Here is a 27804-nt window from a genome sequence, read left to right as displayed (position 1 = left end):
ACAACTTGAGGCCATTTCCTCTTGTCCTGCCACTTTTTACCTGGGAGAAGAGGCCAACCCCCACCTGGCTACAGTCTCCTTTCAGGCAGTTGTAGAGAGTGGTAAGGTCACCCCTGAGGCTCCTTTTCTCCAGTCTAAACAACCTCTGCTCCCTCAGCTACTCCCCGTAAGATTTTTTCCTCATAAGATGTGTCAGAGACACATTGCAGAGCAAAGATTAAATTTTCTTCGATAGCTGAACAACTTAAAAGTTTTCCTGGTTTCAGGTGGAGCAGATTTCAAATATCTCCTATTGTAGCAGTCTCTTTTTTTTACTGCCACCACAGATACATTACTACATTTTATAAAGTTACAAAAATCACAGGTTGTCATTTCCACATGAGAGTTTGTTGAGCTGAGTAGACTGAGTTGAGATTTGTGCAGGTTTAAATATATAAATCAGAAAGCCAAAAGAAACAGGAATTATCCTTTTTCATCAGTACTAACAAATTAGTGCACAAATGTAAACTCCTGATTAATAACAAAATAAAAGCATTAAGTAGTAACCAAAGATAAATAAACCTGTTTCAGATTAAAAAACTCATTCAAAAGGAAATTAAGATGTTGATAAAACAATTACATTTCAATTTAGTGTTCAATAATTGACAAAACAAAGGGATTTCTTTTTTATATCAGACAGGAAAACATTTACTGTGAAAAATTTGGATCAATAAGCTGACTTCTAACCTTTAAAAAAGTAAAAAGTAAGAATTTTACTTAGTAGAACATCATGTATTTTTATATATTAGTATTTAATCCTCATGCTTTAACATATATCCTCATTGTCAAACCATTTCATTCACCAACAGTCTGAACAGATTTGTTTACAAAGACAAAATTTGTTTACAAAGAAATCGCAGCAAAGTGAGATCTGTTAAGTGCAAATTGCATTTCAGTCCTCTTCATGAAGAAGCAATATTACTGGAGATGCAGGAATCCAAAGGAAAATTGATTGAGAAATGGATAATCCCATTGTGAAAAGGAAATAAATACATTTCCATATTAGTTATTAGTTAAGAACATTATTGCTTCTGTATAAGTAAGATTACAGAGGTTCCATCAGACAAGCAGACTGTTTGTGCTGTTAGCATGAATACAGTGCCTTATTTACTTGGAAAAATATTTATTTGTCTAGGAAAGCATGAATGCACTGGCATTAAATCTTACAGAAGAGCTACAAAAGAATTTTTAATATCATTACACATACAGTGTCATTAACAATTTTTTAACATTTTATATAGCATTACATTCCTCTTTCACAAAGGGTTGCTGTTTTCACTTAAAACCTCCAAAACTACTAAAAGCAACAGAGGTGAAAGTGAGGCAGTACTACTAAAAAAATTTATAATTGAGGGTCTTCTGCTTTTTTCATTTATTTATTTTTTTAAAAAATTATATACCCAAGAAATGTCATGAGTTACTGGAAATGGATTATTAAGAACTGTTTGAACCAGAAAATAGCAAGACAAACTAAATATGAAGTTAATGTATAACTAAGTGTTACCTGGGAATGCTCTTTAACCAGGGAAGAAATAACAGACTTTTTCCTATATTTTATTCTACCATATGCACAAGCACTTGTACATTTTATTTGTGAGAATGCAGTGAGATGGAGAGACAGAAAGAGAAGCCATTCCTGGCTGCTTTGGTTTCCTGAGCTAATTTTTTCCCCAAATTCTGCCTGTGAGAAAGAGAAAAGTCCATTCAGCCTGCAGACTGCAAGGCTTTACAATCTGTGGTATTAAACACAATTCAGAAATCCTAAGAGTAGAACCCTGGAAAACTGATTTTCAAACAGAGACAAGAAAATAATCCCCTACACTTGAAGAACACAGTCTGAACATTTTAGAATTCTGAATAAGAGATTAATTTCTTCTATCATCGGTATGACAAAACCATGCCTCTTTACTGGAGCTACTCTCTGCCTATTTTTTGAGTTTGAGGTTTTGGGCCACACCTTCAAGGCTTTTTTTGTCTTCTCCCCATCTCTGCTATCCAAGAAAACTTGGGATACACAGAAAGAAAACAAATTATTATGAAGTTACATGACCCCGGGATCTGGGCTTTAAGGAAATCAGTAGAATTTGACACTAATGATACAGGACAATCACAGGAAGCTGTGACAGGCAGTCACTCAACTAGAACCTCTGAGGGACTTCAGCACACCAGCCTTCCTTCTCTGGAACTTCTCTTTTTTCAAGACTGACTCTAGCAAGAAAAAAAAGGCACGGCTAAAACTGGCAAATTCCATTTATTCTACCTAATGCTCCTAGAGGAAAAATAACAGATTAAAAAATCCCCAAACAAAACCATTTAGATTACTGTGAATGTTTTGGAAACACTATTTAGTCCAGGTATTTAGCTACTAACCAGAAAATATTCAGAACTATAATCATAGCATCTATGAGAAAATCAACTTCAGATCAACTTGCTTATTCACTAATAAGGAGTAAGTCTTCCAGTTCTGAATTTTTTATAATATAATGGAGGTTCAGAAGAGACTACTCAGCCACTCACTGTCACCTACAGAAAATGAAAGTATTGTATAAAGTATCACAAGATTGAAAATATGTGCTAGGTTTTGGAGGAGCTTGTTCCGGTTTGGCTCAAAGTTGGTTCATGTTTTGATGATGACCTGCCCAAAAATACCTCAAAAACACTGATAGCTATTTCAATCTCTGAATCTAAATTTTATTAAAACACAGACCAGATCATATTGCTTTAAAATATATAACCTGAAAATGAAATAAAAAATAAGAGCTTGATAAGGAATCTCCCATCCTATCTAGTGCAATTTTACAGTGATTGCATTATCTGGTTTTTTTCAACCTGCTTTGCCTCCAGTGCAGCTTTCTCATCATGGCTATGCATCTGCCATATGTACTTTCTTGTTCAGAATGTTCAGATTACAGGCCTTCCTTCCACAATTTCTCACATGCTGTCTTTCACTCCCTACCTACTGTACTCTCGTTCCTTTCTTGTTTCCCAGCTTTATTCTTGTTCAGGTATTGTTTTCCAGCTGTGCACGTCCAACGATGCTGACTATTCAAGAGGACATAAGAAGATAACACTCTACCCTGCCTAATCACATCTTAACTTTAATAACAAAATAGATTTGTAAGCTTATACAAATAAAAAAAAAAATTGCCTTCAGTCACATATGTCATTCTTTACAAATTTACAGAAACAGATTCTCTTCAGGCTGTGAACTTAACAGAAGATACAAACTTCACCTTGTAGCTACCAGGAAATTCAGTGCAGTCTATAATTTCTGGTTGTATCATAGAGGTATATAAGCACAAAGAGCCAAACCCATCGGCAACTTCATCAGCCATCCAGCTGCATTTTGCAAAGTAGTGAGTCAGACCATGGCAGTTTCAAATGTGTATTTTCTCTCAAGATGTGTAATACAAAAACCCAAACCAAAACATATTCCTCAAGGCTGCTGAGCCACAACACTTGCATAACTATGGCTCCTGCTTTCACTGTCTGCTTGGCTAAAAGAGTTAACAGCATCATCATTCCTTGTCAAGTCTGGCATAATCTCTTAATTTCTTACAGATGTCCAATGATGTGTGAAGATACTAAACGAGGCAAATTCCAGACCTCCTTCCTTGGTGTCTCCCAATAAAGTAACAGGTGACATTCCTCTAACCATGTACGGACATCTTCCCAGGAGCTAGTGATTTTTAACTCTTTCAAGATGGAGTAGTGAGAAACAGGTAGCTCATTCTGAAGGATAGGCCAAAAATGCACTGAATTAACTACACCCAAGAGAGCTTACTTATCCACCCAAAACATCTATCATGTGCTCTTCAGACCTGTTCACACTCTGGATGCACTAATGCTCTCCACACTTTGGACAAGTCTTTCCACCCCCACCCCAAGACTCAGCTCCAGTGCTGTCAGATTAACCTGGTTGGGCCAGAATTATGGCCAGCTCCAGACAGCAGCTCATTCACTCTTATGTTGTGTTAGGAGACCTACCTATACTACAAAAATTCAACCATATGGGCACAACTAAATTTAAACTAGCTTGCTTAGCATCCTCAACTATCAGCTGCTGATTTTTCTCACACCAGGACTTCAACTCCACCCTTCAATTTGAAGCTTGTCCTGAAAACTACTTTAAAGAATACACAAATTCAACTAGCATGTTTAAACAGAAATCAAAAGCAATTTCATTCTCCAGATCAGTGTGTTTCTACTGCAGCAATCACTTGTGAGAGCCAGGCAAGACTGAGGTGTTAACCATGTGATCCAGCATTCAGGAGACCCAACAGGTATGCTTCTAGAGAAGAAATTACAACATTTTCTGAGTATTAATATCAAACCTGCTTTAAATCTCTTGTATTTCCTGCACATTTATTATACTGACAACTTAAATGTTATTAGAAGATGAAAGATTACAGAAATTGAAAAGTAGGAAATCTGTCCCTGGGACTTCCACAGCAACTTTTGCCTGTGCCTGGTGATGCTGCAATGACAGCTCTGCTATCAGCCCAGAGCAATGAGCAGTTGCAACAAGTGCTGCAAATTTTACTCTGTAATAATGTTCTAAAGACAGCCCTCAACTGAATGTTTGAGATTTCTTTAGCTTCCCAGTGCAGGGCCTGAGCTGCCTGTCCTGCTTTCATTTTCTAAACCTTACATTCTCTTACTCAGGCTCTCCAATGAGCAGTCCAAGGATTGCTCCTCTGTACCATAAGCAGAGGTGTTGCTGGTGCTTCACCTCTAATACTGCAGGTGAAATACCGTGTGCCTTAGTATCCTAACGCATGTGCAGATTTACATACACTTCAAGAGCAACATAGCATAGCTGAAACACCTAGCATGTCTACTTTTTATCAGGACATAAATTCAAGCTTGTCCAGCTCCCATGTGCAGTCAGGAAAAACAAACAAACAGGCCATTACTAATTTAGAAAGCTACCTGAAATTAATCTACTTCCTTTTCAATGAAGCTTTCAATGAAGCTTTGAAGCAGAAGTCTTGTTTGTTTCTCAGGGACCTTTGATATAGTTCTCTGTTTCTCAACTCAATCACAGCAGAAGTCTCCAACATAACTCTTCAGATTTGACACACAAACCAAACTCCTTTCTCCACACAAAGTGAGGATTAGCCTTCATTGTGCTTTATTAGGTTCTTCACTAAAATCCATGACAGCAGCCTTGTCAAGTGGGTGACACATGATGTTTCTAAGAAATTATTTCTACCTGTATGCAAAGTGTGGGTTTACCAGAGAAGGAAGAGGAGGAATGGGGAAGGAGAAAGTAAAAGCTCTCATGACCTTGACCAATGCACTGTCGGCTGTATGCTGCCACAAAACCCACCTGCCATATTTTTCACAGTGTATTTTGCAGAAAAAGACACCTGGTCCCACCAAACCAAACAAAATCATCATTAACTATGAGTTTAAATCCTTTTTTGCTGAACGAATTAAATATTCCGTTCAGTCAAAGACAGTTAAAATTATAAAATTCAACTGATTGACAACATGAAAAAAAGACCTGCTTCAAAACTGGGAAAAAAATTTCAAAATTGTGAAATATCTATCTGAAAATAAAAGCTTTACTCCAGACTGTTCCCAGGTTCATACCTTTTCCTTACAAGGAGAAACATGGTTAAACTCACATGTCTGTGAAGACTCTTTTGTTGCTTTGAGTTCTACATTTAGGAATCAACGAGTTTGTGAAGAAAAGTACCTTTAAACACAGATGTGGCCTATCAAATAATCTATCTAAAGCAGAGGCACATAAATCTTTTCGACCTGAGCTAATGGGATTTATTTTGAGGCTTCTGCTTTTAGCCTAGTTCTGGTGTATATGAAAGGACTCGAAATCTAAAGAACTTGTCATAGGTATATGCCCAATTTCGAAACACAGAGACACCAAGGAAGCAGAGTATTACTACCAGATTCAGATTTTCATAAGAGCAGAATCTATACCCACTCACTGGGAAAGTGTCATGCACTGAGAGAGGACAAGTGTCTTCCATTGAATTTTCCTGGCTGCCTCCTGAAATCTCCAGATGTCCAGCTCTAATGCAAAGAAAACCAAAGATAGTTTTTAATTTCTGCCTAAAATTGCCTCAGACATTGCCTCTGTATTTCTACTTAGCATTCTTTAATTTCAGAACATGGTTGGCTTTGAATATTTTGAAATATATATTTTAAAGGCCATAGAGTTATTCATTGAAATTACTGTTCAAGTTAAAAGATAGGCTGCCTCCATCATATTTAGGTTAAAAAACCTGTAGTATCTACAAGATTTTTAATGTGTCCTGTTGATTAAAATATTCTGTAGACTCTAGTCAATATGTTATCCTTGGACTCCAGCAGCATGAGAAAAGCGGGGATGGCCCTGTGGGCAAAGCAGAAAGGTCTCAATCAGGAGAGGAGTGTGGGTCAGGCTCCACTTTGGAGGGGACTGGGCTGGTCCAGAGCACAGGGGCATGTTGCTGAAAGAGGATAAGCACTGGCCTCATATTGTAAAGTCACAGTAAAAAGCCCCTGCTGCCAGCAGATTTCCAGGCCACACCTAAACACAAGGGATTAGCAATACCCTCACTTAACAGACAACACAATAGGAAAATGAAGATGATGAGCAGTTTGTCCAAAGCAGCAATACAAATGTGGTTTTCTGCATCCTAGTCCAGTATGTAGATGTCCCTGCCAGGCTATACAGAAGGACTTAATAGGACTGGAAAAGACACAATTAATAACTGGGTAGACAGAAAGCACTATTTACAAGCACGTCAGAGGCCCCGAGTCATACATTGATTGAGTGTGTTTGTTTCTGTAAAGCAGTATTAATCCCACTGTTGAGGCAAACAGAAGAACTTTAAAAGAGGAATTTAAAGTGGGGTAAGTGAAGGGGAAAAGGCTTGCCACTCTTCATAATATAAAAATATGTCAGTGCAAATAGACATCATTTATTAGAAGCCTCCTATCTGTGTAGCAAAATGTCATCTACTGATGAATGCAACTGGAAGGGGGAAAAAAATAAAAAGAAACTCTTGTCAACAGTTTCCAAACAATTCCAAATCAAATAATTTGCTTTTAAAATTATGTTTTGGTTAATTCATGTTAACTACTGGATATGTGTTCAGAATACATAATTTCTCAATGGAATTAGCTCCTCTGAAAAGTCACCAATTATTTTAATGGCAGTTTTTGTAAGCCATAAATAGCTCTAAGACTTTTAGAAAAGTCCTGAGATGTTTCATAGAATCATAGAATGGCTTGGGTTGGAAAGGAATTTAAAGATCATATTGTTCCAATCCCAATGCCATAGGCAGGGACACCTTCTGCTACACCAGGTTGCTCAAAACCCCAACCAACCTGGTCTTGAACACTGCTGGGGATGGGGCATCCACAGCTTTTCTTGGCAACCTAAATTTAGAGCTGAGTAAATTGGAAATTAGTATGGAAATTACTTTACATATTGTTGGGACAATGGCGAAAATCTAAAATGTTGAAGTTCTCAAAATCTCCTTAATAAGCAAACACTACTAAATGCTTCAGGTTTCTATCAAAGGAATTTCTATACTCCAGGCATGATAAAAGACAATAAATTTTAGTGACAAGAGCTATAATTAAGATAATCAGAATATTTTGGATGATACAAATGGAAGGGTAAATGGCAGGAAATTTTAGATTTCAAAATATATTTATTGCACCCTAAAATACTCCTTATTCTTTAGAAATCTGACTTCTCTGTGAAAGAAGAATCCAGTTTTCTCAGCTCTACTGAGAGCAGGACATTCTGGGAAGTTAAGCTGCAGGGAAGGCTCCCAAGGGTTCAGGCTCCCAACTCCATCAGCCAGCCTGCTGTCTGTCCAGACACTGGAAACTGGGAGGCTGTGAAGAAGCAAATGGCTTTGTTTTGGGATCTACACTACTACTGTGGGTCTCAGCTCTCCTCAGGCCTGCTGTGCAGTATTTCAGAAGCATCCTACTTCTAGAGCAGACTCTGTGACTAGAGTCATTAGGCCTTCTAAAGCATACATCTGATGCAGTCCTCCTTGGCTCCCTTCACAGCTAGTGAACCCATCTATTTTAGGGTGTCATGAATTACTCCCTAGAAATAAATATTTTTAATTAATTGCATGTCAGTCAAAACATGAACGTATAAATTGCCCAAGTTTTGGTATCCACATAGCAAGAATTTTCATTCAATCAGGTGAACCTAATTCCAAGGGTCTAGAGTAGATCCATGGCCACGTATTTGCTGGTTGGAAAACATTCTTCATCCTGGAACTTCAGCAGAATCAAAATATCGTAGAAGAACATTCAGATTCAATGGTAAATGACCACAGCAAAAAAATCAATGATGTAACAATGATGATTGCAATGAAACTTGTCTAAGAAAAGCTGTGAGTCATCTGAACCCAGCCAGTATGGAAATCCTTTGAAATGCCATCCTTAAGGCAGAACTTTTCAAAACTGGACTTAACAGGAAATTATTTCCTAGCAGGAAGAACAGGAAAAGGTGCTCAGTAACTCTGTTTTTCTCCAAAGAATTTTAAATTACTACCTTAAATTCAGAAGTCTACACAAATATGTGGTAATAGTTAAACCTTCCCTGAATGACCTGAAGGGGAACAACCCCTCTGCCTTTGTGACACACACCCACAGCATTCCAGAAGTTAAATTACTTCCCCATCCTACTTGACACCTATCTTATGCAGTCCCTTGAAGAAACAAGTTTATGAGATCCTTCAACAGCAAAAAGCATTCTGCATAAAGATCTAGCTCCCATTCATAGTGTACAGGTAACAGGTGTACATGTGCCACAGGTATTAGTTGACTGATGTCTAAAATCAGCATGTGGGTGTGGGAAAATGCATGAAACCAGCCTCAAGAGGGTTAAAGTTTATACATTTGTTTAACAGAAAAATGGTTCTAAGACATTGAAGCGACTCTTTTTTGCTTTATCTGCCTACAACTACCATCACTCCACACCACCAAACCCTCTCTGATAATGTCCTGGCATTTGTAATAAAGATCAGTCACCTGTTACCTGACTACATCAATGTATTTTGAAAAAGCTTTCCAGACAGAATTAAGCAGAAAATAATGTTCCCATTGTGAAATACGTTTTCAGGATAAAGCCCAGAATAAAGGTTTCTTCAACAAAAATCAAAAGGAAAGGAAAAACATTTCCAGGGTTACTCACACAGGAATAACTATCAGCCTGGCAACCAATGCAGGCTGGGGTTAAAGGCTTTTTGTCTGAATCAAAGTGAGTAGGAACTCAAGACTTGATATGTCCATGTGGTAGAAAAGTGCTTGAGCTGCAGAGATGCTTTTTATGCCCTGGGGTTTAAAAAAAAAAAAAAATTCTTCAGCCTTAAGACTGTTTTCCAGCACAAATTTTAACAGAACTATCCTGTTTTGATGGAAGTTTGGCATTTGGCCAAATCTGACAGACCAGTAAAACAGTTTCAGGCAAAATCAAAATATCAGTCCAACAACCTCTACCAGAAGGTCAGAAAAAAAAATCTAGCTCCTTTGCCTAGGAAGAAGGATCATGTGTGACAATTTCACTTTACTTGCTCACCATAAAGTATTTGGCTAATTCTTTTCTCCTTTCCTTGATGATGATATACAGTCCTAAAGAACTGCTTCATTTTCGTTTTTTTTTAAAGCAATTATAGCAACAAGCATAAAAGCCAAAGCAAAATGCAAAACTAAACAAGCACAACAGAAGGTCACTTGAAGAAGTCACAAAATAAATTACCCAGATCTCATATTCATTAGGGCAGAGTTTCATTACTGCTACAACAGCAATAGACAATCTCAAAATTAGCACAAACTCTTAGTGCATATTCTACCCTCTCTAGCACAGGTGGCTTACCACTGTCATGACTCCTTTGTCATGATGTGAAAGCACAAAGCCTTACAAAGCGTATGTTTGGCTGCTAAAAATAAAGCCTAGATAAATGAAGCTAATTTCTTAAAACATACTCGACTCAGGTTCCTACACCAGGTAACATGCCTATCCCTGCTTCTCTAGAATGATGACTGGAACTTTCTAAGCTACACAGCTCATGATGTCAAACCACACATGTTGCTGTGCTTCCATATCTGAAGTTTGGAAGATTTGCTTACATTTGATAGTGCAGCTCCTCTAAGAATGCAAGCTAGAAGACCAATGCAATGGACTGAAACGTGTCTGGATGTCAAACATGACTCATTTTAAAAAACACCCAGTAAAACTTGCATCAACAGAACAATTGTAGTTATATTTTAAATCAATTCTTGATCCTTGTTTCGGTTCTGGGGGAGTGGGAATGAGGGGTTTTTTTTTTTTAAAGCTTCCACTCAAATGAAACCTTACAACATTTATTTCTAATAGGCCACAGCAGTTTAATGAATCCACAAGTATCTTTCCTTATATTCAGCGGACATGAACATAAAGGAAGATATATTTGTGATTAATATATCTACTACTTCCAGAACTACTTGTCTGGTCTCACAGCCTTGCTTGATAGTTGCAGTGGTGAACTCAGAATGAGGAGCAATTTCTGCAGCTTCATGTGCTAAAATGAAAAACTCAGTCTTGAAATATTTATATAATTTCTGCACATACAGAAATTAGTGAAATGGAATCAAAATCTCTGATTTCGTTTATCAAAACCTGTACAAAAGTTGGTTGTGGTCATTAGCAGATTCCAAAATTGCAGTCCCAGAAAACACTGGTTGTGTTTAATTTTCTCTTTACAGATTGAAATAAATTTCATCTATCTGCCTATTTTAGTAATAGAAAGATATAAGAAAAAAAAGCTCAGTGAAATATACTGGGGATAGAGGGATAGGCCTGAAGTTCAGCCATAGCACAGCATGACTTGGCTGTCAACCCCACTCCACTGACTGAAATTACATAATTGCTGTCATGTGGATACAAAATGCTGCTAGCAAGGATTTTCTTGCTATTTTCTAAGCCCGTGAGAGACTTTTCTCTCTCACAGAAGAAGGTAGCAGAGTTATGTAAACAACCCAGACACCTGCAGCCTTGAAAAGTCTTGTTTATAGTACAGTAGAAAAATATTTTGCCAATGGATGTTTTAGGACTTTAGCCAATCACCCCCAAGGGGTGGCTGATCCTTGTCCAATTAGACTATGAAGAAAAAAGTCCATAAAAGAGTTTGTAAAATAATTAAATAAATCAATCTTGGTGCACAATTCCTGCCTGCTGGATCTTCTCTCCTCCTCCTCCTCTATGACTGCGGGGACACGGTGATATACCGTAGGAACCAGGCCTGCGGTAATACTGTCAGGCAGTTGGTTGTCACAAACCAACTGTTACTCCCATTGTTGTGTTTTGATGCATGAAAACTGCACAGGATCGTGGCAGATATGAGGCATTCCAGAACCAATGAAATAAAAGTTAAAGCCTGAATTATTTGTGTAACTACTCTTTGAATGAGTCTGGTATATCTGCCATAGTTTTTCAGATGGAACAAGACATGAATAGCACATTTGTTTGAGTTTTCTCCCCATTCCGTCCCTCACCCTTGGGTAATCAGGTGTTTTACCAATATGGTAAGTCCGGATGTGTCTGTCAAAACAGGCTTTGACTGGAAATGCTGTTCTGACAAAATAGAAAATGCAGCATTCTTCACAATGAAAATCCACAAACCTGAATGTCAGTTTGCTTTCCCAGATGACAGTACAGTCATTTTCTGAACAGCTTTGTTTAATAAGTTGTTGGTATTGCTACTACATTGATTTTCAAGCTGAAGCTTTTCTGCAGCCGGAGCAGTTTCCAATGCACTATGTCCTGTTTGGAGCTTCTTAGGGAGCAGACCACAAAAAACTACTACTCTATTTTTGGGTTTTAAGTAGTCTAAAGGTGTGGACCTAAGGTATCAGGCCTTCCAGTGGTCTAAACTTTGTCACAGCATAGATAATGATAACTATGGCCTTGTCTACATTGGAGTGTCATATTCTTCTACTCAAGGGTCCAAGTGCTCATGGAAGCAACATTACCACCTTACCTACTTGCCACAGCAGTCACATAAATACCCAGAGCAACCTTAATATTTAACAGCATAACTCATCTGCATGTTTTATGCATCTGCAGCTCCATCCTATTGCTAGGATAGTCAAAAGAACTTCTTTCCTATTACTGTTTTTTTCTAATTTAATTTGAGGGCACATAGTTAACCAAGTGGCATATAATCTCTAGGGTATCTGTTTCCCTGCTCCCAGTGGAACAAGATGTGAGATCCACTGCTGATTGATTTTACCTTAATGACTGCCATGGCAAACCTTATTTCAGCCTTATCTTCGCAATGAAGAAGGGTGGCAACACAATCCTTGTGATTCTGAACGGCAGGACTGCGCAACTGCATGTTGGGATGGTTGGAAAACAATCCTGTTCTCTTTCAAAAGCATTTCTGCTGAAGTTTACAGGCAAAGATGGTGGCAGAGGGATTTCAGAGCTATAGAAATTAATATCTCTTCTTCCTCTGCAGGAATACATATAAGAAAAATTCTATCTTGCTCTAAATACTTTCTGAATGACCTCAATTAAGAAAATCTATTCCATTTTTTCATCTTCCCCTAAAAAAAAAGCTTAGATACAAGTGTATATAAACAGAAAAACCAGCACCACGCAGAATCAGCTCACTGATGAACTGCCTCACAGTAGTTCATAAAACACTGATCCAGTGCCTCCCTACAAAGAGAAAAGAATAAACATAACTAGACATACACTCAAAATGTGGAAAGCCCAGCTGCATCCAGTGTACAGAAAGACCAAGGTCCAACTCATCATGAAAATATTCTCTCAAAGCTCAACAAAGGATACAAAAATGGCAGGTATTTCAATACTGGTATTTCAATAGTTATCGACTAAAGACAGTTTTCTGTTTCCATGGCAGTAGCCAGAAGAGTCCAAAACTGTGTAATTTTCATGTTACTTACAAAAAAATTTAAAAATAAAAGAAAAAAGCCTTCTCAGAGATAAAAATTCAACCCGATAACCAAATGGAGGCACTCAGGACTCACAGAGCTGTCAACATACTAAAGCCGCTGTGCAAGACATTGCTGATATCATGGCAGAAGTGAAGAAACCTTTTTTCACTTCCTACACAGCTACAACATATCCCTGAAAAAAACCTCAGTATGCAACAATCTATTGGACTCAGGATGTGAGTTGCACCATTAGTCCTCTGGTGTCGCATCTAAACAGCCCTAAAAATCAACAGCAAACACCTCAATTGTTCCTATGTAATGGCACACATCTATCTGGAAACCAGTTGGAAAAAACACCATTATGCATCTAAAATACTGCACGATCAAAAACTAAATAAAGTAGAATAAAAATATATAGCAAATAGTCAAAGATTGCTTCTACATCAGATCATGTTTGTTGTAGTTTGGGCCATCCTTGATACAACTGATTGCAACAAAAATACCTAAAAGGAAACAAAACATTTTTGCTGCTTCAGGCTCCAAATGTAGCTGGTATCCCTACTGTAACTAGGAACTTAATTTCTGAAGTTATCATACTACTTATATTCAAAGTTCATTCTATTCAAAGAGAGTGCTTCAAACAACTCCTATTATGTCCCAGATGGATGCTAATACCAGGACAGAAATTAAAAAAAATCCTAAAAATTACCTTGTTTTTACAGGTCTGTTTAATCTACAAGTACTCAGATCTCTAGCAAGTCTGCTCAGGTGCATTTAGCTTTCCCTTTCCACACCTTAACATGATTGAAACTTCTGAAGATTTAGCCAAAATTTTCAGTTGATGTTTTTGTAAAAACATCATCAGCAATTTCCCACCAGCTCATTCCCCACAACTACTTATCTTCAACCCTTGTACCACTTGCACCTAAACACTCAGCAAAGAGTAGAAAACAGGCTGATCTTCCTTGCATCCCTCTCAATATTTGAAACAAATGCAAACTGTGAAAACCAAAATAACAATACTGTCTGAAGGTGGTAACGATCTGACAAAGTTATAGTTAAGAACCTGTATGCATAAACAATTTTTAAGATGAGATTCACCATGGTCTTCACACTTTTGCCACTGAAGCTGCTTAAACTATTTTTAGCTGCTATTGCTTCAGCTCTGAAAGTGGAGAGTTTTAGTAACTCAGATTCTGAATTGTTGACTGTTTATCCCTGACAAATTTTGAACATAACCTGCTCACTGACATCCACTGACCTAAAAATATACCCCAGTAATTCAACAGAACTGCTTGCTTACAGCACCAGTTAATTTCAACCATTATGTTTGCAACATAAACCACTGGTAAACAGGATGATGATTGATTGATTGATTGATTGATTGAATTACACTGAACCTGGTAAGTAGACCTGAGATGGCTATTGGTTTAATCCAATCACTTTGTCATCACAACAATGAGATACAAATGACTATTCATACCTTAGTTTAATTACAACAATATTATTCAGGCTTAACCTGCAATGATTTCTGTAACTTTTAACTTTATGAACCCCTGATGAGTCTGTTTCTCTCTTGTTAACAGAAACACACTTTTGAAACAAAAAACTCTGAGAGTGCCGATACACTTTTCTAAAATAGAGAACTAGAGAGTATGGCTAATGGGAATGATTTTGTTTTTCTTCCTTTCTGTGGTTTGGATTCAATTATCTCTACAGCAACATTCACTGTTTCCAAAGAAAGATGGCTGCTTATTAGGAGCATTCAGGGTTTTCAAAGTGTCATAATGTATATGAATCTGAGCCATCCATTCATTTTGATTTATTTACATGCTTTTTTTTTTTTTATTTTTGGTCATTTTACATAGAACTTGCAAGAGAATATTTGTTATACAGAGCAGTACATATTAATTTTGCAAGGATTCCCCAAATCATGTGCATTACATCAAAAGACCTGGTGTTAGGGTAGTAACATCACAACCTTGCAGTTGTTTAGCACATATAAGCAACCTAGACAACAGAACTTAATGAATTAATTTACATCTACCAAAGTGCTAAAATGCTACAGTTCTTAGTTGTATATAAATTGCAAATTTGGGGACATCTGACTTGAGAGCCGAAATTTAAAAAGTTTTATCTCTTTTTCCTTAAATATTGCTTCAAAAAGTCATTACTGATGCTCCATGGAAGCAGCTTTCTCATTTGTTTTAGCAAAAGTCTGTGGATACATAAACTAGAATGACAGATATTTCTACTTTGTCAGAAAACTAAAATACAACTGGAAGCAATAATGAAGTTGGATTTATCAATCTAATGCCTTGAAGAGTTCAGCCATACACTAATCTTTGCACAAAACCATCTTCAGAGGGAAATTAAAAAAAGATAAGCAAAAAAACACTGTTTTCAGAATTCAGACTGTTATTTTAAGCAAGCCCAAACTATGTTAATAAGGAGGTTAAGACTATGGTCTTCATTTTTTAATCTTTGTGAAAGATGTGTAAGTAATATGTGCACCAGTCTCCTATTGGAGTTTGTGATAAATACTAAACTTGATTATCCAAAGTAAGATTAAAAGAAAGTGAATCCAAAGTAAGATCCAAAGAAAAATTTAAAGTGTTCAGATGAAAAAATTACTTGCTTGGTAGTGAGAACTGATGATGATGATTGATGATGATGATGACAATGCATATTGTTCACTATCAATAATTTTCTAACGAGTACTTTAGGAGGAACATACAAATTTTCAAATCCTTAAAACATACACAAGCTAAGTTCAATATCACTTGCTAGAAGCTAAAAAGTTTTGCTTTTCTTCGGATTATCTATATCAGCAGGGATCAATCTCTCAATTTTTGAGCCCCAGGAATGGTTTTCTATTAAAATATTCCGAAGTATCCTGTGCCATTTTATAATTATTCCTACTTCTTGGCACAGTCATGATACCAGATAATTGATAAGATAATGAAGAGGAACTAGTAGCATGAGGAATCCATTATTAATTTATTGTGTATCCTTACACAACCATATTTAGGTCTTCATCTTGTAATCATGCCTCTACTTGCCTGAGGGCAAGCATGGCTGATCCTCAGGACTAATGACATAACTCTGCTTCCAGGTACAAGCCTCACCACACCTCTGATAAGACAAAACTTGATCTGGACACAAGGGGAGATTTGCTAAATTTTGCTGTAGCAAAGCCCTTCCTATCTTGCAAGTTTCTTTCTAGGGCCTTAGAAAGAGATTCAATAGTTGATGGAATCTTATTTTTGTTGGCTTTAATAATACAGTTTAAAATGCTGTTTGGAACAAAATATTACCCATTTTATGTGTATTTGCTTTGATTACATAGAAGGAACTGTTCTGATTACACAGCGAGAAAAGTGAAAGAAGAAAGTAGAGCAATGAAGTTTAAGAGTTCATTTATTTAATAGTCGCTGGTATACAGATTACAGTGGCAAATTTTTCAACTCATCAGAATTTCATATGAAGAGATACAAACCACTAATTAAGGTAGAGGAATCCAAGTCCCAGTTATACATAAACTACACAGATGAAAATTAGAGGAGCATCTGCTCGGGCTGGAATATTCACAATGCATAAAGCAGTAAGTGTGTGAACAACCAAACACTCAGAAAATGCTAAAAGATTTTGGAACAGTTACTATAATCCACAAACTACAGAGGTACAAGGAAGAGTGGCTGGAAGAAGTTCTTACTTCACCACATTTCTGAATATACCAATTTTTTATAAGATTGTTCCTAAAAACAAAGAAGAAATAATCAAGGATTAAAACAAAAACAAACCTATTTACTTTATATTCTAGCAAACAGACTGTTCTTTATGGATTACCAATAAGCTTCATACACACCATTTTAATCACAAAAATTAAGTCTGCTGTTGTATGAAAAACTCTGCTGCCGATTTGTAGAGAAATCATAAGAATCATACTGAAATAGACTTCACTTGATTCATTATAGAACATACTTTTAAAAAAGAGTACTTTCATAACCTAAGTATTATATATATGTAATGGTTTCACATAAGTAGGTACATATAAGCCACAAATTTAGTATTTATGATCACAGAAGTCTGAATTCAATAGTTACCTTTCACAGACAACCCTTTTTCACATTACAGAAAATCCTAAAACAAAAGCACAGTAAATTTACTAAAAAAAAACCCCAGCCATTGCTCTAGTTTTAAATGGTAACTAAGGAAGTCTCTCTCTACCACTCAGGGAGTGCAAATGCTCATCAAAACCAAACATGAAATACCTATAATGCATTATTGCATTAAGGGAGACCCTGGTTCCAGCTCCCACCTCTAGGCTCTTAGTTCCACAAGAATCTTTACTGCAAAGAAACCTGCTGACCTTTTCTTAATCCTGACAGATCTGCTGTGTGCTGAGTGACTTTGAAATTCAGTAATAAAAATGCCTTGCGGCTCAAAAAGTCCCTTTTCATTAGGACACAAAATTCCACTCCTGTTCACCTGTAAAAAGAACCATTAAAAATGAAGAATAATTTAAAACTTTTCCTTCCTTCCTTCCTTCCTTCCTTCCTTCCTTCCTTCCTTCCTTCCTTCCTTCCTTCCTTCCTTCCTTCCTTCCTTCCTTCCTTCCTTCCTTCCTTCCTTCCTTCCTTCCTTCCTTCCTTCCTTCCTTCTCCTTTTCTTTCCTTTTCTTTTGTATTTTTCTAAAAAAACACTGAAAATAATCTAACAACCAAAACTACACTCTTTCTGGGGCCAGGCTTCACAGTACTAAAGGAGGAGCAGCTACATTTAGTAACTTGGATACATCTTGGAATTTGCAAAATAAAGCAGAAAAGGCAGACTTTGCAATGGAAATTATAATAAATTATGGTGGTTTTATTTTTTATTTTTTTAAATTAACTTCTCCAGAGAGAATAGGTTGTGTGCTTGTGTTTCATAAAGCTCAATTCTTCTTACATGAAACAAAATGCTTGATTTAATATTTTTCTTAAATGCTGAGTTCAGTCATTTATTTTTGCTGATTACTGCCAATCAGGTATCCAACCTTGGTTCAATGTACAGTAGTTTTATAGCACAGTAACTCCAATGCCTTTCAAAAGTTCTACACCTGGGTAAGGGATTAGAATCAAGACCACAGATGTAATTAAATAGTTTAATTTAGCTACATCCTAGGGATTATACTTTATATCCCAGATATTCTTCCCATTCCTATTTCCGTCAACTTTCTCTAGCTTCATTTATGAAAATCTGACCGAACATCCAATATCATGCTTATTAGCTTCTACTCACCATTTTACAAAATGGCAACCATAACAACCTGAAATCCTGAAAACCTTGAAGGAACAAGGTTTCTGTAATTTTTTTCAGCACAGCCCATCTATCTAAATTTTATATCAAGCTTTTACCATTTAATACTTCCAATCTTATACTAGCTTTCCTTTGAATTACAAAAATTCTCCATTTTCTTTGGTTATATATTTATTTACCAAAATATAAATTTAGATAATGTTACCTATTACTGAAAACAGCTATAGTTTATAACATATAATCAGATCTTGGTAGTCCTGGACTCTACTCCTGCCCATCTGTAACTTAATGCAGAAATTATATTCCTAAATCCTGGCATCAAAAGCATCTAGGCTCTTCCTTGGCACAGGAAAGCATATGTTCTTTAATTTTCAGTCCCACAGGAAAATTAATTGGAAGATCTACACTGGACCTCAGCAGGTTACCTTATTCATATAAAGGAAATGACAAACTAAACCCTTAAAGTACAGAAATGTTACCATCTACAGTGTAATGAAAGCAGGTTGCTGATTTTTGATCATAATAAAAGAAATTTAAAGCCTTACTAATTTTCTTATCTTTTTTTACCATGGAACAGGAATATCCTTTCTATTTTCACACCACTCAGTGTATGGCAGAGCATAAGATCTGAGATGATAATCATAATAATAATAATAATAATAATAACAACAACAACAACAACAACAACAACTACTATTGGGAACAAAAACGAGCTGGTGTCAAAGGGTTTCAGAAAAAGCTGATGGCACAGTAAGAGTGCATGTCAGGAGTACATCTTCCTGTCTATCACTAACTCCAATACTTGCCTAAGGCAGAAAGGAGCTTATGTATGACCAAGTAAGACAGACCCCTGTTTACTCACTACAAAAAATGGGGATCCACAGCTGTGTATCTTCAAAATGATGCTTACAGTCTAAATCAAAAGACTTCAACAGAAAACTGTTCTGTAACAAACTTTTTTGGTGTTATCTCTATATTGAAATTAATTACTTCTGTAATTACTACTGCTGACTTGAAAACTCATTCAAAACAAATTTTAAGTTCTGGGTTTTGTTTGATTCAAATCAGAGCCCGAAACATCAAAAAAATTAATGTCAAAATACTGTCAATCTAGCTGTCAATAGATAATATATATTTTTAAAGACAGCATTCTGTCTTTAAATACAATATAGAAACCTGACCTCACCTGTAATGTTTCTATTGGTACATCACCATGAATCAGAAACCACCTGTACTGCAATCTCCCCTAATATCTATAACAATCAGATAATTTAGTTCTACAATACATTTAATAGATACAATAAGGGATATACCTTACAAGGCCCTATGTGGACTGAAACTGCCTGAACTTTAGAGATCCAGAAGATCACTCAAGCTTGAAGAGTTCATTTTCTAATGAAGAGTTAAATCACCAATTACTAAGTGAAGACATTCAAAAGCAATGTTAGTATATGGGAGATATTCTGAAATGACACTGCTACAGCACTATCCCTACATTAAATGCCCACTATTCTATCACCCCTGTTTGAGATATTTCTAAAAATCAATAGTCCCTAAAATTATGTTACCATTTTCAAGCTGTTTTTTCCCATTTGCTCTCAAAGCCAACTCATTCATCACTTTTAGAGCCACCAATACCAGTTTAGAATAAGAATTTCATCCCAGCCATTACTGCATTTCTTTCAAAAGCTTCCCTTAGCAAGCACAGGGTTTATGTGAAATACTGAATGCATGGGAAAGAAAGCTTGAGACGGAGTCTAAAAAGTCATGTTTTCAAAAATATTTTTTAAACATGCTTAGAATATTTTACATGAAATGTAGCATATTTGCTACACAATTTCAGTTTGTGATTATCATGAAGTCCTTTGAACAGGTTAACAGCAATGAAGGAAAGAAGTAATAATTTCTTCTATACACTCTTAAGAGTGTTTATAGTTCCAAAAGGGTTGTGGTTTAATCAATTTCATTTGAAGAAAAATAATGAAAAACAAGCAACATCAGCTCAACACCCTGAAAAATAGACAGTCTTACACCTAGACAATGCAGGAGCAGTGGACTTTAGTGAACTACCAAGAAGAATTAATTCTGAAGACAGTCACATAGGAAAGCACAGACACAAGTTTTGGCCCGCTGAAACTTTGAGCAAGGCAGATCATCCAGCGCTGGAGCTGACTGGTGGGAGTTGATGTGGTTTCTTAAACTTTGGGAAACAAGTCATGTACACTCACACACCCAGATCTCCATTCCAGCTCCACTTCATTCCACAAGTAGAAGAACTAGAAACTACTTAGGGCATTATGCATATTGGGAATTATCTTATATCTGATATTATGGGCGACTCCCACATCTGCCAAAAAAACATTAGCTGATCTACTGATGAATTTTCCAAAAATGCTTTCTTAGGAGAATTAAATTACCTTTGTAGATGCAGTAAAATCTAATCAGTGCATTTTCTAAACATGTTCCCTAGGTCTCTCTTTCTTATAAATATTAATGTACGAAATCAGGGGCCAAGCTGTCCCAAAATTCATACACTCTATGTATAAATTTAGAAGTCTTAATGTGGTATTAGCACACAGAAACAGTAAACATCACACTTGGCTTTTAATACATTTAAATGTTGAGCATTTTTAAGTAGAATACTCTCAAGGGACCTAATTAACCAAATGAAGATTTTTCAGATTAGCAAAGCAGCTAGATATGTAGATGAAAATACAGGCTAAGAAGTTTGAATTTGCACTAGTGACAAGCATATGCTTTAAGCTCTGCACTTTGTAGATTCATGAGGGGAAGTGACATTTATTTTCTTCTTTTTACTGGGTAGCTCCAGGTTAGATAAGGTTATTTCACATGAAAACAAAATATCATCTGTCAATTCTCCCATTTGTGATTACATTAACATAAATTAAACTGTTAGAACTAAACAACCTCTGATGCAGGATAGGATGACACAAAATTGATTGATGTCTGGCATCAGATAGGCAAGATCTTGGCTTCCTGGTTATTCGGAAATTAATGACAGTGATTTGTTCATCAGATGACAGGTAGAATAAAATAAAAATTAAATAAATTTGAAATATCATAATACTAAACAATATGAATCAAATATGTCCAGTAAATGAAAATGGTTTCATCCACTCAGTAGATTAGCAAACAAGTCTCCCCAAGAAATCACTTTGGCAGTTTAATTCATTAATCAAAGTCTTAGAAAGGCTGTTTAAAACTACCATGGCATCTATCATTAGAGCAAATATACAAGTAAATACAAATATTACTCTTTATTCTGAGTGAGCTCCTGGATGTATTTTTAATGCTACCATTCCTAAATGTTAGTCTCCCAAAGCACACTTCTGTTGATATTTCAGTATGCCCCTAAAGGAAGGACCATGAACAGAGAATATGTCACAATGACAGAAAAAAATTCATCAGGGTATACATGATTGGAGCATTTTATGTATTCATAATAACTTCATTTTTTCTCAAATAAATCCCACTGAAAAAGAACAGTACTAACAGGCATTTTAAAAGAATAATTTAAAAATAAAGAATATTTTTAAAGTGTGCTAACATGTTGATATGTGTGCATATATTGTGTATATCTATTTACCTAATTCACTTATACATGTATGTATAAGAGTAAACGTGTATTTTTAATTTTAAAAGCTGCATCACTAGTTTTTGCTGCCTATTTCAAAGATGGGAAGACAGTTATTTTTCATATGCAAGCACAAAGCAAAACACTTTTTTATTCCAAGAAAAAGTTTAGTTTTTACTACTCTACATAAATATTTTACATATACTTCTATTCTTCCATTGAATTGTATGAGAATGCTACAGACGGTTTGTCACATCTCAATTAGCTCATTTTTCACAATGCTCTTGTGACACTCTGTATCATTTACACAAGGTTTATTTGTCAAAATCCCATAGCACCTTTCTGACAACAGATGTTTTGAAATTCATCTTATTTTGCTTGGCAAAGACTTATTTTAATGGATGTGACAATATGATTTCAGTGAAGAATTCACTGGTCATTTAACTCACTTTAGAAAAACTAAAACCAGACTCTGATAAATGTTCATTTTGTAACACTTATAATGTATTTTAAAGCAATCAGCCTTATAAAATGTGGTTTGTTTGGGTTTTTTTCAGAAATGATTATTCACTCTAAGCTACTCTGCATAAGATATTTAAATAATGACTTCGGCCTGATTGTTTCTTCAGTTTCCCTCTTAAATAGAATGCAACTTTGAATCCACAGGTATTCCATGTATCACTTTGTGTATCAGGAACATGCATAGTAAGAGGTATTACAGTATTTTTTTCAGCAGGAATTCTTACAGATGAGCAGTAATTCTGAGACCTTAATGTAAACCAATGGACAAATATCACCATGTCTCATCATAAAGGAAAATAAACTCAGGGGTCTGATACTGCAGATTTTACTGGTGAGTAGCCCTTGTTCTGATTACTCTTGCTGAAATGTTCTGTGTCAGTGGTACAGGTTAACAGAGGAGTTATATTCTAATTCAGTTCTCTTATTCAAGGATATGACAAAGTGCCTTATGAAAAATGAATGAATGAAAAAGGATGAATTCACAAGTCTCCTTAAAGCCTCTCCTCACCTTAAAAATGTTTGGCATCTCAGTGCTGTGAGGCAGTCATCTCCTCCTCAAATGGTAATATTGTCAAATACAGAGTTTTCCCCCAAATAAGAATGCACAGGTGGTCAAGCACAGTTGCTCAGTTAGCAAATCCCTCTAAACTTGTTTTACTGAAAAAGTATCATTTATAAACCATATACCAGATACTCTGGTCTGCTAAAGCACGCACAGACTGCTTAAAAAAAAAAGCCACCATAGATGTTGCCACTGACATTTTCCTGCTCATCTTCATTGTATCTCTGTACTATCTAAAAATCGCAAGATTTAGCTTGCATTAGGAGTTTACTGCAAGAAAGCCATGTAAAAATAAAATTGTGTGGATTTTGTTGATTTATGCTTTTTCAAATGTGAGCCATGGTAAAGAAGGAGGAACAGGACAGTTCCCTGATTATGCTTCTTAAAATGATCTTCTGACCTAACCTAAAGAGGAACTGTAGTATACATACCAAACCACAACACATGGTGGCATTCTCTAATATAACAGAGGGTGGTTTGTACTTTATCATTGACTGGTAGGTATTAGCCATGTTTCAAGTGATACTTAACATTCTCACTCTTCACGATATAATCCTTTTGTTCTAAAAGTACTTGTTTCCTGAGGACATAGAGTAAGTCATTACCATTTCTGAATGCTGTTGAATACCACAAAATTCAAAAACAAAGAAGTCACTGAATGCCATTGTACTCCTTTTATTTCTAGGGTTCTAATACAAAGTACTGGATAGAATGCAATCACCAAGGTACCAGTTTTCTCTGTTGACTCCTGGTCATCTTCCCTGAATAAGAACTGCCTGCAAAACCTGCTGGTCTGCATGGCAAGGCCCTGGCTGGTGATGGGCAACAGGCAGGTGGACCTGCACCTGGGTGCCCACAGGGATGCCGAGAAGCTCTCCCACAGCTGCCGGCTGTGCCTCACCTCTCACTGTGCTGACTGGGAAGTCACCGAGCGGCAGGGAGCGGGACCCCTTCACTACAGCCAGGCTGCACCTACCAAAGCCATACTGGTGGCTCAGTGAAGGGGCTGGCGAAGGATGGCCCCCGGACACCGGACACCCAAAGCGCTGTGCGCTCTTTGTCCTTCAGAGAGAAACACAAGCGAGACGGGGACGCGCGGGGAGGCGGGCAGGTTTCCCCGAGGGGCTTCCTGCCCGCAGCACACCTGTCGTGACCCACACCGGAGCCCCAGCGCAGATAGCCGGGCAGCAAGGCTGGCTCGGGGGGTCCCGACCGAAGGTCCGCCGGCTGCCGCCCTCCTCAGCCCGCGGATCCCTTCGCCCGCTGCCGGGGAGCAGGGAGCCGCCGGCTGGCGGGAGCGGGGGCGGCGCCCAACCCGGGAAGTTTCTCGCCACAGGTTGCCCCCTCCCGCCCGCCCCCCGGGAGCCCACGGGCGGGCCCGGCCACAGGGACGCACCTTGGCGCCGCAACCGCCGCTTCTTGAGCCCGAAGATGCGGACCTTGGAGAAGATGTCCACCAGGTTGCCATTGCAGAGCCCGCGGTTCTTGTTGGGGCTGTTCCGCCTCCTGCTGGCCGAGGGCCGGTCCCAGTGCTGCTCCCTTGCCTGCCGCTTCTGGCGGATCAAGCCGCTGGCGATGGCCGCTGCCATGGCTGCTCGCCGGCTCGCCCACGCCGGGCAGGGAGGAGGGAGGCGGCGAGGCGCTCAGCCCCGGCGGGAACCCATCCCCGGGGGCGCGGGCGAGAGGGAGCCTCCTCCGGCCCGAGGCACGGCTGCGGAGGGGCACCGGCACCCTGCGGCCGGCGGGAGCTGCCGCCGCCGAGGGTCACCGCATGGGTGCCCCGCCGTCCCTCCCGCCGTGTCCCGGCGCAGGGGCACTTGCTCGGGCGGATGTCTGCGGGCGGGCTGGCGGAGCGGAGCGGCGCGGAGCGAGCGGGACTCAGGGCAGAGCCGCGCCCGGTCGGGTCGGGTCGATCGGGTCGGGTCGATCGGGTCGGGTCCGCCAGGCAGCGTCGCCTCCTGGGGCTGCCCCTCAGCCCCGAGCCGGCGCCGCCCGCCCGCCCGCCGCTGCCATCGCCACGGCCGGGGCGGCTACCGCCGCCTCTTCCTGGCTCCCGCCTGATGATTGCCAAGTGCTTCAGAAATCAGCATCTGGAGAGAGCAATCTTCTTCTCCGGGGAGAGCTGTAATCACGGCTCCTCGGTCCCACCCCGCTCCAGCCTCCCCTACACACGCACGCACGCACACACACACACACACACACACAGAGGCACGCACCGCTGGAGCTTTTTTTGTCCTCCCCAAGGCGAGGGGCGGCGAGGGTGCAAGCAGTGGAGGAGGGAGAATGGGGAAAGGCAGAGGAATAAAGCACGGGGGGAGAGAGACGAAGGGACGGGGTGATGCTGATGTGGTTTGCTGGTGGGAACCGGGAGGTTCCCGGTGGATCAGCTGCCAGCTGCCTCTGCCCCCGTTAGGTTTCCGGGTGGCTTCGTGCGGGGCTCCCTTCCCGGGGTAAGAAGGAGGGCCCTACGCGCTGGCGGAGGGGCGTATGGCCCTCCCCGTTCTCCTTCGCCCGCCCCGGCACACCGAGGATCCCTCGCAAGCACCCTCTTTCCAGCTCCCCGGCAGCGGCTCCCTGCCGGCCGCCCCCGCCGCCCCCAGCGGTGACACCGGCACTTGTCCCCGTCCCCAGGCGGGGGAAGCCGGGGGCAGGGCAGACGGCTGAGGCGACACCGCGTTCCGCCAAGGGCACCCTGCCCCGCGCAGCCCCTCCGCCGGCCAGCCCGTCCGCAGCTGGGCAGGGGTGCCCGCCCGCCTCTCCTCGCCCCGCAATCCAGGAACGGAGAGAGCAGGAGGTGAAGTCTGGAGGGAGAGCGGTTTCTGCCTCGTGGGAAGGTTTTAGAGCCGTGAGGGAGAAGCACACCTATGGGGCTGAGGGGACCTTCAACCCAAATATCAAAGGGATTACATAGGGCACCCACAAATAGCCACAGCAGGTGGATTTATCGATCACCAGCACCGTGTAAAATTATAGGATACGTCTTGGAGCACTTAAGGAAGCACCAGCCAAGCTCACTAGACATAGAACACCTAAGAAGCATCTGCCCAGAGAAGTTCACAAGGCGCTGCAAATAGTAAATACCATGTAAAATAAGACATCCCACTTCTTTCCTTTCATCGTTTTCTGTTGGCTTGGCTCCCTTTCCAAATAATGGCCCAAAGTTTTTAGTATTTACTTTCTGCAAGCCTAATGGTTAAACTTTCTGAAGTTGTAGCTAGCCAGAGGAAACTAGAGGAAGGAAACAAGCAGCTACACAGAAAAATATGCAGTTAGCCTATAAAGAAGGGCAGATGCTTGCACAGGCAATTATCTACTTTTATACTGTTTTCACAATAACTTCTTTTTAAATGGTTTTGGGGTTTTTGTTGTTGTTGTTTTGCTTTTTTTTTTTTTTTTTTTTTTTTTTTAACAGGCTTGGAGGTGTAAATATTCATCCAGAAATATTCACTGCTTTGCAATACAGAACCTAGTATGTAAGAATAGGTTCTTGTTTCAGCAGAGGATTCAGCTTCTTTGATATTGACCATTTTTTCCCTAAATCCTTTAATCTACGAAGTGCTATTTTTATACAGAGGGCAAAAGTGTATGGTGGGAACTCCAGTATACAGGGATTTTGTATTAATACTAGACCAACTAGGAACAGAACATGCACAATCGGATCTGGATAATACATTTTAATTCTATTTAAAAGTGTCTCTAAAGAGATTCAGCTAAGACTCATTGGATTTGCTATCTGGCAATTTGTAAAAATTTCCTTACAACGGTTACAATTGCCTTAACTAATGCAATTAGACAGAGAGGTGGTTGTTGTTTAAAAATTTTGAATTTCAGTGTAGTATTTTTGCATACTGCTTTGTTTTTCCTTCCTTCTCAGAAGTGGACAAGACATGGTGTTGCCTCCCCTAAGACCCTTCAAGAGGGAAGCGCTCCTCCGAGTGCCGCCCCAGTGGGCCTCCCCCTGCCCCGGCCCTGGTCCCGTGCCGGCCGCCTTCCCTGTCCCGGTCTGTTTCTGCCTGCAGCACCACGGACAGCGGAGCAGAGACCGGCCGCACGTGGCACAGGGACATCCCGTCCCTGCCGTGGGCGAGCTGACAGGACATCGCCCAAAGTCAGCTCGACTTGGCTGCTGGCTCCAAACAAAGGAATGAATGAGAGAGAGTAGAGTGAAATAGAGGCCAGCCACCCACTATCTCTCATTTTCTCAGGAATGCAGGGCTATGATACATACATATAGCCCTAACATTTGCATGAGAAACTCTCTCCAAAAAGGTGTGGGTCCCAAGTTCCTCTTTATAGTATCCGATGATGCTATGCATTATATACCGTCTACTACTGTTGTTCCTTTTCTGTGTTTTCCTTCAAATACTGGGCCTTTGCCAAAACACACATTTCTCAACTACATGATGCTCAGGGTGATGGCAAAGAAAGGCAAGAGAGAGGGTGAAAATGGGCGGTGTGCCTATAGACAAAGAGAAATGTGTTTCTTACTTTTTACATTAAAAAAAAATAGCTTTGTACTCACATCTCAGAAATGCAGAGCAGTTGTTTACAGCTTAGGGTTTTACAAAGACAACTCAAGAGAGCCATCTGGTGTCCTAACCCGTGATAAAATGTGTGCAATTCGAGTCAAAGCGAAGGTTCTGCTAACAGATGGATTGTACAAGTATGAACATATCGGCTACCTTAAAGACTAGGAACTGCATGAGATTATGCACTTAGGACAAATGGAAATATCTTAGTTATGACATTTTCTACATTAAAACAGAGTTTTATTTCTGATTAACAAAATTCGGGATATGAAAACAAACGATTAAAAGCCAAAGAGGGGGTGAAGAGATTTTCAGTGCTTTCTATTCTCCCA

At 39.1% G+C, this 27804-nt stretch overlaps 1 protein-coding gene across 7 annotated transcripts in view; it reads right to left on the bottom strand.

Moving 5' to 3' along the window:
• FGF14 (fibroblast growth factor 14) overlaps window positions 1-27804 on the bottom strand; it is a 387765-nt gene that overhangs the window by 106876 nt on the left and 253085 nt on the right. The window contains exon 1 of one of the 7 annotated variants that reach the window (XM_069007730.1): window positions 24340-24532. The exons of 5 other annotated variants lie outside the window; for them this stretch is intronic. In XM_069007730.1, the coding sequence (XP_068863831.1) occupies window positions 24340-24532 (193 nt within the window). Of the gene's footprint in view, window positions 1-13672; window positions 13722-24339; window positions 24533-27804 lie in introns of those variants that run through there. One more of the 7 variants, XM_069007776.1, reaches the window with a different exon arrangement.

This window comes from Aphelocoma coerulescens, chromosome 1 (genome assembly GCF_041296385.1).
Source record: "Aphelocoma coerulescens isolate FSJ_1873_10779 chromosome 1, UR_Acoe_1.0, whole genome shotgun sequence".
In the NCBI taxonomy this organism is placed as follows: domain Eukaryota; kingdom Metazoa; phylum Chordata; class Aves; order Passeriformes; family Corvidae; genus Aphelocoma; species Aphelocoma coerulescens.
This window is presented reverse-complemented; position numbering and strand designations above follow the sequence as displayed.